The sequence below is a fragment of the Chlamydotis macqueenii genome, chromosome 5 (genome assembly GCF_036417535.1).
Source record: "Chlamydotis macqueenii isolate bChlMac1 chromosome 5, bChlMac1.mat, whole genome shotgun sequence".
NCBI lineage: Eukaryota > Metazoa > Chordata > Aves > Otidiformes > Otididae > Chlamydotis > Chlamydotis macqueenii.
In genome coordinates, this window is record NC_141560.1 from 45,005,939 (window position 1) to 45,020,321 (window position 14,383).

General features: G+C 40.5%; 1 protein-coding gene across 1 annotated transcript; it reads right to left on the reverse strand.

Annotated features, from left to right (window-relative positions):
* Positions 1–2,861: 2,861 nt before the first annotated feature.
* LOC104487065 (astacin-like metalloendopeptidase) lies at positions 2,862–12,443 on the reverse strand. The gene is made up of 12 exons (XM_010129926.2): positions 12,375–12,443; positions 12,122–12,146; positions 10,108–10,124; positions 9,365–9,389; positions 8,317–8,388; positions 7,193–7,327; positions 6,436–6,553; positions 5,466–5,644; positions 5,255–5,339; positions 4,759–4,886; positions 3,626–3,741; positions 2,862–3,203 (listed from the first exon to the last, which is right to left on the reverse strand). Exons 1-12 carry the CDS (start codon positions 12,441–12,443, stop codon positions 2,862–2,864), a joined length of 1,311 nt encoding a protein of 436 aa, XP_010128228.2.
* Positions 12,444–14,383: the final 1,940 nt, after the last annotated feature.

The following is a 14,383-nucleotide window of genomic DNA, read 5'->3' on the forward strand; positions in this document are numbered from 1 at the left end:
AGCTCCCTTACCCAGCAGGCATCTTCCCTGGCAAGATGATGTCTCTGAAGATGATGTTGCTGCATTGTTGGATGTTTCTTCAGTGGAAGTGAACGAGGATGAGGAAGAGGATGCAGACATAGCTGGGGGTGGTGGGGTGTGTGTGTGTGACAATGGAACCACAACTGGACCCACTCAGTAAGAGCCTCATGAAGCCATTCCTAGGCTGAGACACTCACCAGGCATCCTGCTGCCCTTTCTGTAGCTTAGTGCGTATCCCTAGAGCTGGAGAGAAACCCCCGTCTACATGAGAGAAAGGTTATACTTGTGCTATAAGGCAGCAGGTTGAGATATGATCTTTCTGAACAGGGTGGCTTCTACCCTCAGGTTGAGATTGGGATGGGGGACATTTATGGTCACAGCAAGAGGAGGTGAAACTCCTTAGGATAGAAAGCATTTCCAGACAGACAAACAGACAGACTGCCTAGTACTGCTGTCCTTGTACCCTCCAGCTGATGGCTGGGAACACAGGCCAGGTGGAATTGACAGCTGTCCTGGGCTGCTCATAAAATCTGGTATCTGAGAGTTGCCCTGGGGCGAGTGAGAGGTCACATGCTCAGGCTGAACTTTGGCTCAGTCTTTGTGACTAGCTTTACCCCTGCCCGGTGCAACAGGGATCAGACCAACCCCACCAGGGCCTGGACTCTGCTGGCTCCCTCTTGGTAGGGAAGTGGCTCCTCTTCCAAAGGAAGGAGAATAGGAAACTCTAGGGTCTTAATGTCCACTGGATTTGTTTTTTTCTTAATACAGATTACTTTAATTTCCCTTAAAAATAAAACATTTTAATTATTCTATCAATGCCTAGATTTATTTATTTCTATTTATTTGTTTGCTTGTTTAGTTTATCGCTAACACAACTTTATTAAATTCTCAGTCACTGCAAACAGTATTTCAGAGATCTTTTCCACAAAACTCATCTACTGAAATCACTATCCCTTATTCAAGCATAAGAACCTAAATCACCTGAAACTGCCTTTTTATCACCTTGTGGAAAACCTTAATCCCACCTGAAAGTCCTCTCCGAAAAAAAAGAACAGGCTAGGATGTTGGTCCTCACAATCCACCAGTAAATTCTGTCTTTGCACTATTATTTCCTCCATTTTGTTTTGTGGGGGGTCAGGAATCACTGCTGTCAATATATTTTTCTGGAGAACTGCATTTTTAACAATATTTCAGAATGACTACTCCTTTTATGATGTGTTAATAGTAACACTTGACTGCTGAGAGTAACTCAAACATCATATCAGAAGCTGAACTTGTCTTGCAGTGTCTAAAGAACTAAAGAATTATCTGTTCTAAATCAGTTTCAAAATGGCTGCCTCCAGAAGTATTTGCATAGCCACTGTGGATAAAGGAGCAATCTTCAATGGAATTAAAGTTTCTTTAACAACAAGAAGTGATCAATTCTTCATCAAATAGTATAAATACAGACAGGAGTTTGAGTAAATTCTTGCAAATTAAGTCTTCTTGGTGTCTCTAACAAAAGAAAATTAATAATTTATCATTTGCTGTATAAATTTTACTCTGAGATTCAAATTCATTTCCCACCCTGTGGCGTGGCTGAATGAACGGGACTAAGAAGTGAGACCACATTGATAGTGTGTATGGCTGGAAGGGACTACTGGAAAATAGAAATGGAAACTTTTTTTTTAATGAAGATTTTTATTCAATTGTTAAATAGAAGGAGGTAATAACTTAACTATGCAGGCAATAGGGGGAGCACGCCAGATGTATAGAATTCATACATTTATATGGCTTGGGGAATAAACTTTCTGAGGAAGATGAAGACTTCCGATTCTTAATAGAATTAAATTTCATACTGGATAGGAGTAGAGTAGGAAACACATAATTTCAATATTCACAGAATAGATTCTTCTTTATCACATCAGTTGGCGATGCTAGGTCTTCTTTGTATCCTCACTGTAAGTGAAATGAGAGAATATTTAGTTTTCAGAGCTCTCTGAACAAACCCTGGTATCTCTAATGTATATTAATGGTAAATCACGTTTTATCTGACAACTAGGATGATTTCATAGTTAACAACACATCAAAGTGGATGGGCAGTTTTCTTACTCTTGTTTCCTTCCATAGCTACAATGGACAGAAATAGATACTACAAAAAGAAAATGCAAAATTGCTGTTTAGGTCTGGCTACACAGTTAAATTACTGCATTTCGGTAAATTTATGCAAAATCTGTGTGCTTGTTCTTATCTCACAGCAAATACAAGGTCATATGACATAGCTGAGCTTTCTTTCATACTGAGGCAAGCTGGACTACCATAGAGTTGCTGTAGGCTACAGATACACACACAGGCATTTCTTTATTCTAGCTGATATGAGCTATCTTGGAAGCCTGTCGTAATTTAATTGTATAGTTGTGGCCTGAGTTATTACTTAAATGTGACTGAAGAAAATGCATTTTAGGTGGATACATTCCAGGGATCCTGACCGTGGAAATACCGCCTTTTTTTTTTACCATGGGGCTGGGTGACCTGGTTCACCATAGACCTGTCTCACCCTCTGAACTGTGTGATTAAAAACTGCATCTTTTTCAGAGGAGCAATATATTTAAATGTTACATTATGATTTATTCTCTTTTGACTGTGCCAGTAATACTAGCAGTAACATTAAACTGATCGCACCCTTACTGGCACATGCTTTAGAACGGCATATGTTTGAGCAGCAAAGCAAACAGTGAATCACCTAGCTAACAGTACTTGTCCTGAGCGTGGCCACATCTGCCTGAATATTTAATAAATATCAGTGTAAGATTGTTCCATTATATCAAAAGCAAGGTAGGAATTGGTGGCTCTTGCAGAGATCAGTTCCTCAAAAAATAAACAATGTTTTTTCCAAATGTCATGTGAAGAGGAAGGTAGAACACCTGTTGATTTGACACAGATTGTTTTTCTTTGCCATTCTTATTCTCAGACTTACCAGAAGTAAAGCTGGCTTGGAAACCAGAAGCCGTAACAGCACCATCTGTGACAAACTCTACGAGCATAAGATTACTAGAAGACACTATGTTATTTGGTATCTTTGATCCACAGGTCTTGTCCATTAGAACAGCAGAAGACTTGGTGGCTCCATCATAAACTTTAACATAATCACCCTGACAGCCTCTGGTTGTCTGCAGCTCAAAGGCTTGAAAGTGCAGAATAATCTGGAAGGGAAGAGAAAAGGAGCCTTTAATACACATGTATGTGACTTCTTTCATGGAGTGTCCTTTAAAACAGAATCCAAGCTGTAGCCAAGCCCGAACTGGAACTGCTTACCGAGACTTGCCTCTCATTCCCTGAAATTGCAGGGTTCAGATCTAACGGGCCTGTGAGTGAATGCTCAGACTGCTTTGTCTCGATTTTGCAAACCTGAAGCCAAACGTATGGAGGTTTTTCAAAATTGCAACTCTGCAGTTGTCTTTGCCCATGCCTGGCTTAAGGACATGAAAAAGTAGAGACTAGTCTGAAATCTCTCTCATGGAAATGATCTCAGCTGGCAACTGGTATGCAGACAAAGTGTAAAATGCTTAATATAGAAAGAAGTAAGTTCAGCCATATACCAGGACCACTATTAACCTGTCATTACCTTTCTGGATCGGGTTCGGAGGAGCCAGACACAGTTGGTGTTATCTGAGTAATTTCTCGGGTAATTGGCAGATCTCAGGGACCCAGATATTCCATCAATAATAGTGCTGCAGCGACCTGAGAGAGAAACAATATTTGCTTTAGCACCGGGCTTGCAGAAGCTTGCACTCATTTACAATTGCAATGTCTTGAGAATGGACTGATCTTGATTTTCTGATCAGCCAGCATTCATTTCAGGGTGCTGGTACATCTTAGTTAAAATGAACAATCATGTTGCCCTAATTTTCACATAATGCATAAGTATCTGCATCAAAATGGAAAGTAAAATAGTGCATGGAAAAAGCATTATCTTTTATTGATGAGCTCTGTAGTTCAGCACGGGATCTCCTGCACCTCTATAAAGAGTATGAGGTTTCACTTCACTGCAATTGATGACATCTTTTCCACTGAGATGGGAAAGTCAAGTGATGTTAGAAGAGTCAAGTGCAAATATGATGTCTCTGCAATGCTTAAAGTCTAAGCTTATGAGGAGGACTTTGATTTTCCTCTGTGCAAGAGGTAATACCTTTTCATCATGTTTTTTCACTTTAGATATCTCTTGATTGTATGGGATAATTTCTTCTAGCAGGTTAAAATTAAAGAGTTTAAAATACACACAAATTTAGAATGGCAGCTTAAACATTTGAAAACTGGACAAGGCATCATGAAACTGTTCCAGTTCAGAGTAGCCTACAACTCTTTTGTTTGGCTCAGGTCTTAAATACAAACTGCAATGAGGAACAGAGATGACTGGCCCTCTGCGGGGTTTATAGTTGTCTCTAGAGCTGTAAGAAACCAAATTAGTCCAGTGAAGCATACAATGTGGTATGCAGTTAGGCCAGTTGCACAGCAGCCACTTACACCAACAGTGAAGGTGTTCAATTTAATTTGGAAGCAGAAAGCATTTTCCCACTAATTACAATGTGCCTCCAGCTTCATCTTTGCATTCTTTCCCAAAGCAACCCTAATGGGTACCATAAATTTAGGAGAATTGTCTCACAGTCTTTGATGAGAAACTGCTGCCTCTGCAATGTGTCCAAAGGTCTCTCTGAAGGATCTGAGTAGAAGATGAAAGGATAGCTTTGAGATACTTACTGCAATTGTAAAGTTTGTTGATTTTGGCCACGTCCAAGTTGCTCAGTCCCAACCTCTGTCCAATATGTACTGATCTATCAGGAATTGGTACAATAGTTGCTTTCCCAGTGGTATTAGTGAATGTGTATCTGCAAAAAAAAAAAAAACATGAAAAAATTTTGTTCTTTAAGTACAATTACTTCTTTCAGGTATGCTTTGGAAGGAGAAAAAGAATTGTACACAAGTTTTTGTTGTGACTAACAAACAGTGCTGTTTAAATAGCAGAATCAATCTCAAGATGCCCTCCTTTGCCCCCAAGTTCAGCTATGAAAGGCTCCTTAACGGAAAGCTAAAGGGTAATGAATCAATCTTACGGAGGGACTTGTCTGAACTGACTCACAATGTTTTTCTCAGAGCAGGAAATGAGGAAACTGGTAATTATGAGAGGGCTATTACAGAAATTAATTCTAATGTAAGATTTGAGTTCCAACAAAAGCAATGTCATGCTGCTACTTACGGGCCATAGTGCATTACTGAGGAATAGTCATAGGGAAGACCCAGGTTATTGGAGTTTTCAAATTTCCTGAAGTCTGATCTGTCACCTGTAATAGATTATATTGTACTTAAAGTATGTTTCCTATCTACTCCCTTCAAGGAAGGAGGAAGAGCCGGGAGCAGTAGGATTTATCTACATCACTTTCTACATTGAGGAGTTCAAAGGCACTTACCTGGACTGATGTACTCCCACATGATCTTTACGTGTTCATCCCTGTCACTTCGAGAATGTTCATGCAAAAAGCCGAGAGCATGGTCCAGTTCATGCTGAATTACTCCTTTCCACATGCAGCCTCCTTTCATCACAGAGAGACTCTGTCCACCTCCTACTTTCCCATGGTGAGACCAGCAGCTGAGAGAGGCATTGAACACAAATAGAAGACTTGTGGGATTTTTATTGTCAGACAAGGAAAGGGACAGTACAGAGAACCTTGCTTCACACGTGTCTTGTGGGAGTGGAAGGATTCTGTCCTTCCCACTCTGTAGTCAGAGTTTACTGAAGGGCAAAATTGACCATGGAGTAGAAAACTACAAAGTATGGTCATCACTTAAGCTTCCGGAAGTCCGTCATTAGCATGGAGGCTCCTGCATTCTGGCTTTCTGTACATAGAGACTTTAACTCCCTATAAATAACATCTTTTTTTTCCAAAATACTGCACTCTATATCAGAGCTGGAGCTAATACAAATAGCACTTTCAAGCTAATGGATGTTGAACAATTCTCTGATAGGCTTTAATTCTGACCTCCACAGCTAACTGTATGATTCAGAGAACTGTTTGGAAAATGGAAATGGAAATAAACAGAAATTGTTTTTGTCTGTGCAAATAAGACCAACAGTAACTTGTTATACATTGTACTCAAGTGTGCATTGTACCACACAGAAAACATGAGCTTGGGTATTCTTTCCATCTTAATACTGCTTTCCCACGATCTGCTTCACTTCACCGTTTTACTGAGTCCCTGACGTAATTGCTGAGTCCTTGCACTAGCAAGGTATCCAAGGAGGATACCTCAGCACTGTGATAAAACAAAGTTTCTTCTCTAAATCTACTTCTCTTTCCTCTCTAAGGTCACACAGAATGAGTGTAGTGAAGAATTGAAAAACAACATAGAAATAACTTGAGAATTTATCATTCAGCTCACCCATCAGCAGATTTAATGTTGAGGTAGTCATGTTCTGTCTCACGCTTCACAAAATTAATACAAGTCAGTGTTTCAAATTCTGCCATGGCTTCATGAATCCCCTTTACGTGGCTTTCCTCTGGAGAAGAAAGGGTTAATTTCACGAGTCAAACAAGGATAATGGCAAGTGCCATTAAAATCTCACCTGTGCTCAATGAGAGACAGAAAGATTAACCAAGGCTCTTTCTTGCCTTTGCTCAGTAATTAATTTCATTTAAGATATCAGTAGTCTGGCACAAGATCTTCTTTATCTAGATGTTTATTCAAATGGTTTCAGGTGGAAGCCTTTTTTTCTTAACTACTTGTTTTAAATTACTGTGGTGATTGTTCATGTATCTTCTGATTGTACACTTGGAGACAGCTATGGGAAGCTATTTTGCTACTGAAAAGTAGGGCACTGAAACCACACTGCAATAGGCATGAACATTATAAAGGCAAGTATTCTGGAGGGTATTGTTAGAGGGAATGATCATTCGTGTCTCCAAGAGATCAGACTTGAAACATTATGGATGCAACCTTCTCAAGGAAATTTGATCTCTTTTCTTATTCCTGTTCAGTTATTTGTAATTTACAATTCATCTGTGCTTGCACAGCACAGGCAGATCCTTAGAATTGATTTAATGTTTGTGTCGCCATTAGAAGTAGGTTTCTACCTGAAACTTATTGGATAAAATCCATTCTATTAAAAAAAAAAAAAAAAAAGGAAATTTGCACCCACCATAAGCAGGATCCAAGACATAAGGAATACGAACGATCCCATCGCTGGACTGGGGCCATTTGCAGTTCCGACAGTTGATGGCACTGCGAGTCCTTCGTGGAACTATGTCACCTTCTTGCAAGTACTGAGAGCTGTCTATGGTGAGAGAGAAAAGGTGGAAAAATCTGAGCCATAGATTGCTGGATGGGGGCTAAGCACACCTGGAAAAATGTCACTCTCTCTTCATCCTCCTTTTTTATTTTTCCCTAGCCTTCTGCTCCCGGCTAGTATGAGAAATGGATTATTGGGCTAGGTGGATGTTATCTGCTTCCCTACCTCTGCTGCTGTGTCCTTAGCTAAGGGAGAGGTGGGAAGCTCCAACTCTATTGGAAAAGGTTGAGACAAGACTGGAAATGAGTGAAAGCAGTTGTAATAGTGAGAGGGATGCTGTATTTTGGTATTATTTCTTCATCCATCATGTGACACTGAATGATATCTGCCCAGGAAGGGTACTAGGCAAAGGCAGGAGGTGCCAATAAGTAAACCCAAGAGGGCAAGAAAACCAAAAAGAGAAGTGAATGTTTTTGAGAGAAAACTGTAGGAATGTTTGGTGTCCATTTCTACAGGTAAAGCATCTTGAATGATGGATGAAGGGGAAAATGTGAGAAAGACAAGCTGATAGAAAGGGGAAAGTCTGGAGAATCAAGGAACATGAATTTGGAGCATAGCTTATCTAGGAGTCTGTACTACAAAGCCATATGATGACTGAATGCAAGTAATCCTTGGATTCAAGAAAAAGGCAGTTAAATAATCCAGCATCCAAATATCAAAGTTCTGTTTTTACTAAGAACAACAAAAATGTCAAGAGCTAAAGCTGAAAAAAATGCCTGGATAGTTCAGTTGCCTTCACACTTGTTGTCGTCTTCAGTATTGACAGTATAGATTTGAGATGCCATGGGGCTTCAGCAGACCACACAGACAAAGTAGTCCCTGTGGCCTGTCTCTGGACGTCTTTTATGTCCAGAGACATGTGTGTAAGATGGGAAAAATATTTACACAGGCTGTGGTAAGACATTGTAACTCCCCCAATAGCCCCAAAAAGCATGAAAGTGAGACCCATTATATGCAAGGCTTGATGACATTACCTTTGTTAACTTTCAGAATTCTGTTAAAAATAACTTCATCCTCGAACTCAGTCTCTGTAGGCAGTGGAGATTCTGAGCAGAAATACAAGAGTATTACTTTCTTATTCCCAGGGAAAATACGAATCCTTATTTTTAACCTGATGAGTTTCCAGGAGCTCACTTAAATCAGGTCCTGATTACAGCGATGCATGTAAAACTTAGAGAGCCTATTTAGGGACTGGCATGGCATTCAGTCATATAGGTATTTGCTCAGTGACACAATCTTGTGAACCTTCCAACAGCTGTGGTTATTTTGGCATTAATCCAGTCCCAAGAGCCATTGTCTTTCAATCTTTCTTTCTTTTTTTTTTTTTTGGTTTTTTTTTTTTGTTTGTTTTAACTAGCCATTGCATTTTAAGGCCTGGACCTTTGGCTCTCGTAATTCTGTACTGTCCCACTCAAGTGGCCAGCTGGCTGCATGGCTCCCTCCGTGCCCTCAGATTTTCTTACTGCATGCACAGTTTACATTCAAACCCCCAACATAAGACACCGGAGGCAAAAAAGGATGGAGAGCAGTCCTGCTGCTTACTGCTGCTGCTGGACTTGCTAGCCTCTTATTTTTCAATAAATCCTTCAAAACCAATGAAATTGGAACTGCATTCCTATTCCATGGGTCAGACTGATGCCCCCACCTAAGACCAGCATCAGGGACTCGTAGGCCTTACAAGTAGAATCGGCCAACTCTGAGCACTATGCAATGAGTCTTGACATCAATAAAAAGCACAAGCACATGGCCTCTCCTCTCTTTGTAACATTTGGAAGTGACTTAAGTCAGGACATTATCTAAGAAGAGCTACTTTTAGCAAAAGTCACAGCTGACTTTTTTAGCAAGGCTAAGCAATCAGCCAAGACAAAGAGATTCTGCTTTGCATGTAATATTATGGTGAGTGCATTCATTCAAATTTTTTTCCTTAAGATTAATTTCTGTTAAGCTTGTGTCATTTTCTAGAGTAACTCGGTAGCTATCAGTATATCCTATCAAATACTTATGTTTAGATGGAATACATACCATATATATCCTCTTGTGTAGTAATCTGCAAGAATAATGAATTAGTGTTATCTCACACTTTCTATTATAACATAAATATTAAACAATACACAAAGAATCAAAAGTGTCCAAGCTACCACTGAAAGTATCTTTCACCGCTGCAATCTTGAACTTTCATATACTGTGCCAAGTGTAAAGAACTACCATGCTGTGGTAGATACTCTTCTTTGATGTATTGGCAAATATGGATATCATTAAGGGAATTGGCATAGGAGACTCAGGAAACACAATTTGAAGTATGGATTAAGTTTCAGATGTTCCAGCCTTATTTATGTCTCTACTAGCACAAGTGCAAGGTCGATGAAATTGTCAGTGAAATTCTCCCAGTATCACCTCACAACACAGTGGTGAAAGGCTGTGGCATGTACTGCTTCTAGGGAACTCTGGGGCTCGTACCCACTTGTGGGGGTCATGTCTATAGCAAAACAAATTGCGATACTGCCGTTGCCCAATATAAATAAAAAGCGAGTGTGAGTTTTCTCTATGACTCCAGAGAAGGCAAAAAATTCCTAGGATGTGCGTTGTGTATGGGGATTGTGGAGCAATAAATGGAATAGGGATGGAAACTGCTCACTGTGTTACACTGTTGATTTGAGAAGACTTTCCTGCACAGATGGAGATACAGGTGGAGCACGAGTCTTAACCTCACTTTCCACAATGCTGAACCCCAAAGTGATCAAAAGAGCTGATTCAGCTGTTCTTACCTCAGTAGCTTCTGTTGCTGCAAAAAAGCAAGAAAAAAGACAAGAAAAAGGAGCAAATTACATTATGAATGCAACTTCACAGTGTTCAATAGCACAGGCCTCCTCAGGTGTGGGAATGCCTTTGGCCAGTCCCTTCGCTTGGAGGGGAATGAGGTGCACTAACCAATGCATAGGCACAGAAATTAAATTGATGTTTAGACAAACAGCTATGAAAATTCCTAGTAGATCGTGCTGAGGAACAGAATCCTGGTCATTTACCATCTAAGAATCAGCAAAGCATTTTACCAGCTTCAGTGAGGAAAATGACAAAGGAAACTAGGGACAAAAACATGCTTTGTCCCAAGATTTCACTGCAACAGGTGCAGGCTCACCAGCTCAACAATCCTCTCTGGTTTCACAGTCTCAAAGAGTAACGTTATAAAGTGGTATGAAGATTATAATTTAACATGGGGCAAATAATCTCAGCTTCAGTATGTACCTGACAGCAGCTTGGAACCATTCAGAGTCCTAAGGTGTCTTTCTACTGTGACATCTTTTGATTTTTACCAAGTGTCAGTTTCTACGTACAAACATGGAAGTGAAAATCTGAGCCGATATATAAATTTCTGAGCAGAAACTTTATTGTTATAGTATCACAAAAGTTTAGAAATGGCAAGGACCGCCAAGGTCATCCAGTTTCTCTGCTTTCCCTAAGGCAGAAACAAGTTTTATCTGTGTTATTCCTGACCACAGTTTGTCTGACCTGTTCTTAAGTATGATGGATATGCCGCAAGCCTTTCTAGCAATCTCTTCAAGTTTGCCAATAATTGCACTATTCCTTGTCAAAATATAAAGCATTATTCTTTTTCTGATCCAACACAGACACAGAGAACACAAATAGTTCTTATTTCTAACCCTATTCGTGTTCCTTGTCTTTTTAGATACACCAAGCTCTGTCACACCTTGCAGCAGCACCTTTCCCTCTTCACAGTGGTTATTGCCCAAATATACTGAGGGGACTTCCTCCCATTAAGAATCTGTCTAGAAGCTGGAACAAAATTACTTTTACTGAGCCAAAAAGGCTTTAGTCTCTCTTTCCAGACTGTTACTCCGGTTACATGGCAATGAAAGTCCACTGTGATGATGGCGGTGTGTTACAGAAAAGTTCGGTCTGTTCCCACCAGCTGCATCAGAGCAATCTATGTCATCTAAAAAAATTCTACAGGGAAGCACATTTTTGAGATGGGTTGACCAGATTCAGAATTCATGCACCCAGGAGACACTAGATTAACTGACTAGTCCAAGTCAGTGGAAAGTAAGCTCCAGAGTCCTAGGCACATAAAGCCTGCAACCCCTTTTTAAAACCCAAATGAGACATCACAGAAGGCATCTGCTTCATCACATGAACATCTGGTGTGACGCAACTTTCAAAATGGTATAGTTAACTTTTTCCCTGCACTGTAAATACTGAAAAGGCATAAAAAGCAGTAACAATGGTAAATTAAAACTCATTGTACGTGTTTGTCCCAGTAACCCTGCAACTTTGAGTCCCAGCAACTGACTCCTTGGCTGGCTCCAAATATACTGAGCAGTAATTTTACAACATCTCTTGTAAATGACAGCTCAAAAGAAGAATTGTTCCATTTTCATTAGCCACTTACTTGCTCTATGTCAAGCAATTTTTTCCAAGGCCTCTCCCTATCAGAACACACCATCCCCCGACCTGGCAGTTTCTTGCCGTAGTTAAAATCTCACTCAGTTTAACACTCAACTTAATGGAAAGGTATCAAAATGTCTTATTAACAACTTATTTTCAAGGCAGTGAAAGCACATTAAAATTAACCTAACAAACCGTACCCCAAAAGTATGTGTAAAGCACATCTGTGGGAAAACGCATCTGCACCCAGCCCAAGAACAAATCAGGAGTCAGTCCTTTCACTTGCTCTAAAGCCAAGTCACTCACACACCAACACATGTGTGACACACACTGAGGAATTAATAGTTGTCTTTAAAATACAGTATAAATCCTACTTACTTGCTGTGCTGTTTCCATAGCTCTCCTGCAAAACCAACAGGTAAAAGGTATTATTTTTCTGTAGCTTACAAATGCAGCAACAGTAGTATCAAAATCAGGCCAGGAGGAACTAAATTACTGAATTGGCTTCATATATTATCATATTAGTAATATTTTTCTTGCAGGAAATTTATCAAAAGGAGTCTCCGCACTTCACTCCAGGAAGAACAGGTCAATTAGAAGACAGAGCATGGTTGCATGGAGCTGCTCTCACCTGAATAGGGAAGCCCAGGGCAGCGTGAAGCAGAAACGCAGTGAAGACTAGGAGCATCTTCAGATCCATTCTCCAGTCCAGAGACCACCAGTGCCTGTCCTTATCTCTGCCTCTTCAGGAGGGCTGCCACCACTAGATATACCAGCAAAGCCTGCTCTGCCAGGGCTGAAAAAAACTGCGCCAGCCAATGGGGATCCTAGCAGGAAGCGAACTTCTTTTGCATCCTCAATAGCCAGTTTAGCCTCTGGGCATCTCTCCGTGCTGTGCTATTGCTGTCACTGTGATCTATAGCATCTCTTGTCTTCATACTGTCATTCATGCTGCTCTCTAGAGTTGGATCAGCCTCACGCTTGTGCTGCCATGCGCTTCCTCTCTTTCTTGGAGGCTCTTCCCTTAAGTGTTCAGTTTGACTCATACCACCTAGGAAGCTCTTGTTCCTGGATAACTTTCCAGAGTACTGTATTGTTGGGATTTCAGATGATAGATTACTTTTTTCTTTAAGTCACTGAAAGCACAGAAGGTCACAACAGTATTTTGTTGCTTTGGAGCAGACAACACATTACTACTCAGTGAGCGCATGCCTGTGTCTTCCCTTGAGAAGATATCTTTCATCTTCTCAGCTTATGGTTCTACTTAGGTAGAATTTTTGTTTCCTCTTCTGTGTTTCTTGATGTTTCGTAATATCAGGAGCATTTCCTGTGTTCCATAATTTCTGACAGCCTGAGAGTTTTAGGTGCCCTCACGAGCCTTGTGACCAGCAGCCAGAGAGGGGAAAAAAAAACAACAGTAGCATAAGCAACACTTACTCATTTTGAGAATGCTTAACAGATCTGCTGCTTGCTGAAGTGCACCTGTACAGAAGTGGATGTTGGAAGCAGTGAGCAGACCTAGCAAGAAATGCTTGTAGGAGGTAAACCAGCATCCTGTTGCAGCAATCTCTTGTTACAACCTCTTCTTGCAGCAAAGCACTTCTTGGTGAACCATTTGCTGAAGTTTACGTATCTGGGGAATTGTCTGGTCTCTGATACACACTTGTTTTCTATCAGAGTACATTTTCCATGCATAGAGAAGGAAAGTGAACTATAGAACGTACAGATTCTGTCTCTAGACCGTACTAGTACTCAGGTACCCTCAGAGCTAACTTTAAACCCACTGGCACTGTTATTCCTTCTTTCTGTATTGAATAAGATGTTCTAGAAGTCACTCGTGTTGCTGAATGAATCAAAGACAGCTTTCCACCTCTTTGTCTCCAAATCATAGCCAGTCAAGGCTAGGAGTTACATGGAAATGTAATCTGAACTGCATTACTCTTCATTTTAGCAGAGTAAAGTTCACAGTCACACACTGATGACTATTTTAGGAAATATTTTAGGAAATATTTTAGGAAATCCCTGGACTGACAAAAGTCCAGGAATAAACTCTCATTACCCCCACAGGGAGGCAGCAGAGGGGAATACTACATTTCCTTTCTGTCCTTGCACTCTCTCATGAAGCAAGGTGTGCCCTAGGCACCACATAGTAAAAGGCAGGGTAGCACATGGTCGTTATGAATATGAAAGAAAAAGATCAAGCAGGCATTGTCAGCATGCTAATCCTGCTGACACACGCGGTTTGTGTGTCCTCTGTGCGCATAAATGTTTGCACTAAGCAATGCTAAGTGCCTTTCTCCATATTTGTATTTCATAGGGATGAAAATCTTCCTGGTGCTGAAGCAAAGCTGTGCAGCTCTGGTCTGCAGTCCTAGAGTAGTTTTCCAGGTTTCTCCCTCAATATAAAGGCAAAACAAATGTCCATGATGCCAGATACCTTGGTATGCCAAACATACCAAAAAGACGCTGCAGAATGGGGCTTGTGTATAATCTGCTTCCGTTAGAGTTTAGGGGAAAAAAAAGAAAGATCAGACCACCCTCAGAGAAAACCGGTCCAGGAGCAAAAGCAGGGATCAGAAATAGTGAGGGAATAAATAAAGTTTAAAAGCAATTTAGGAAGATCAGTAACCTTAGCACCTT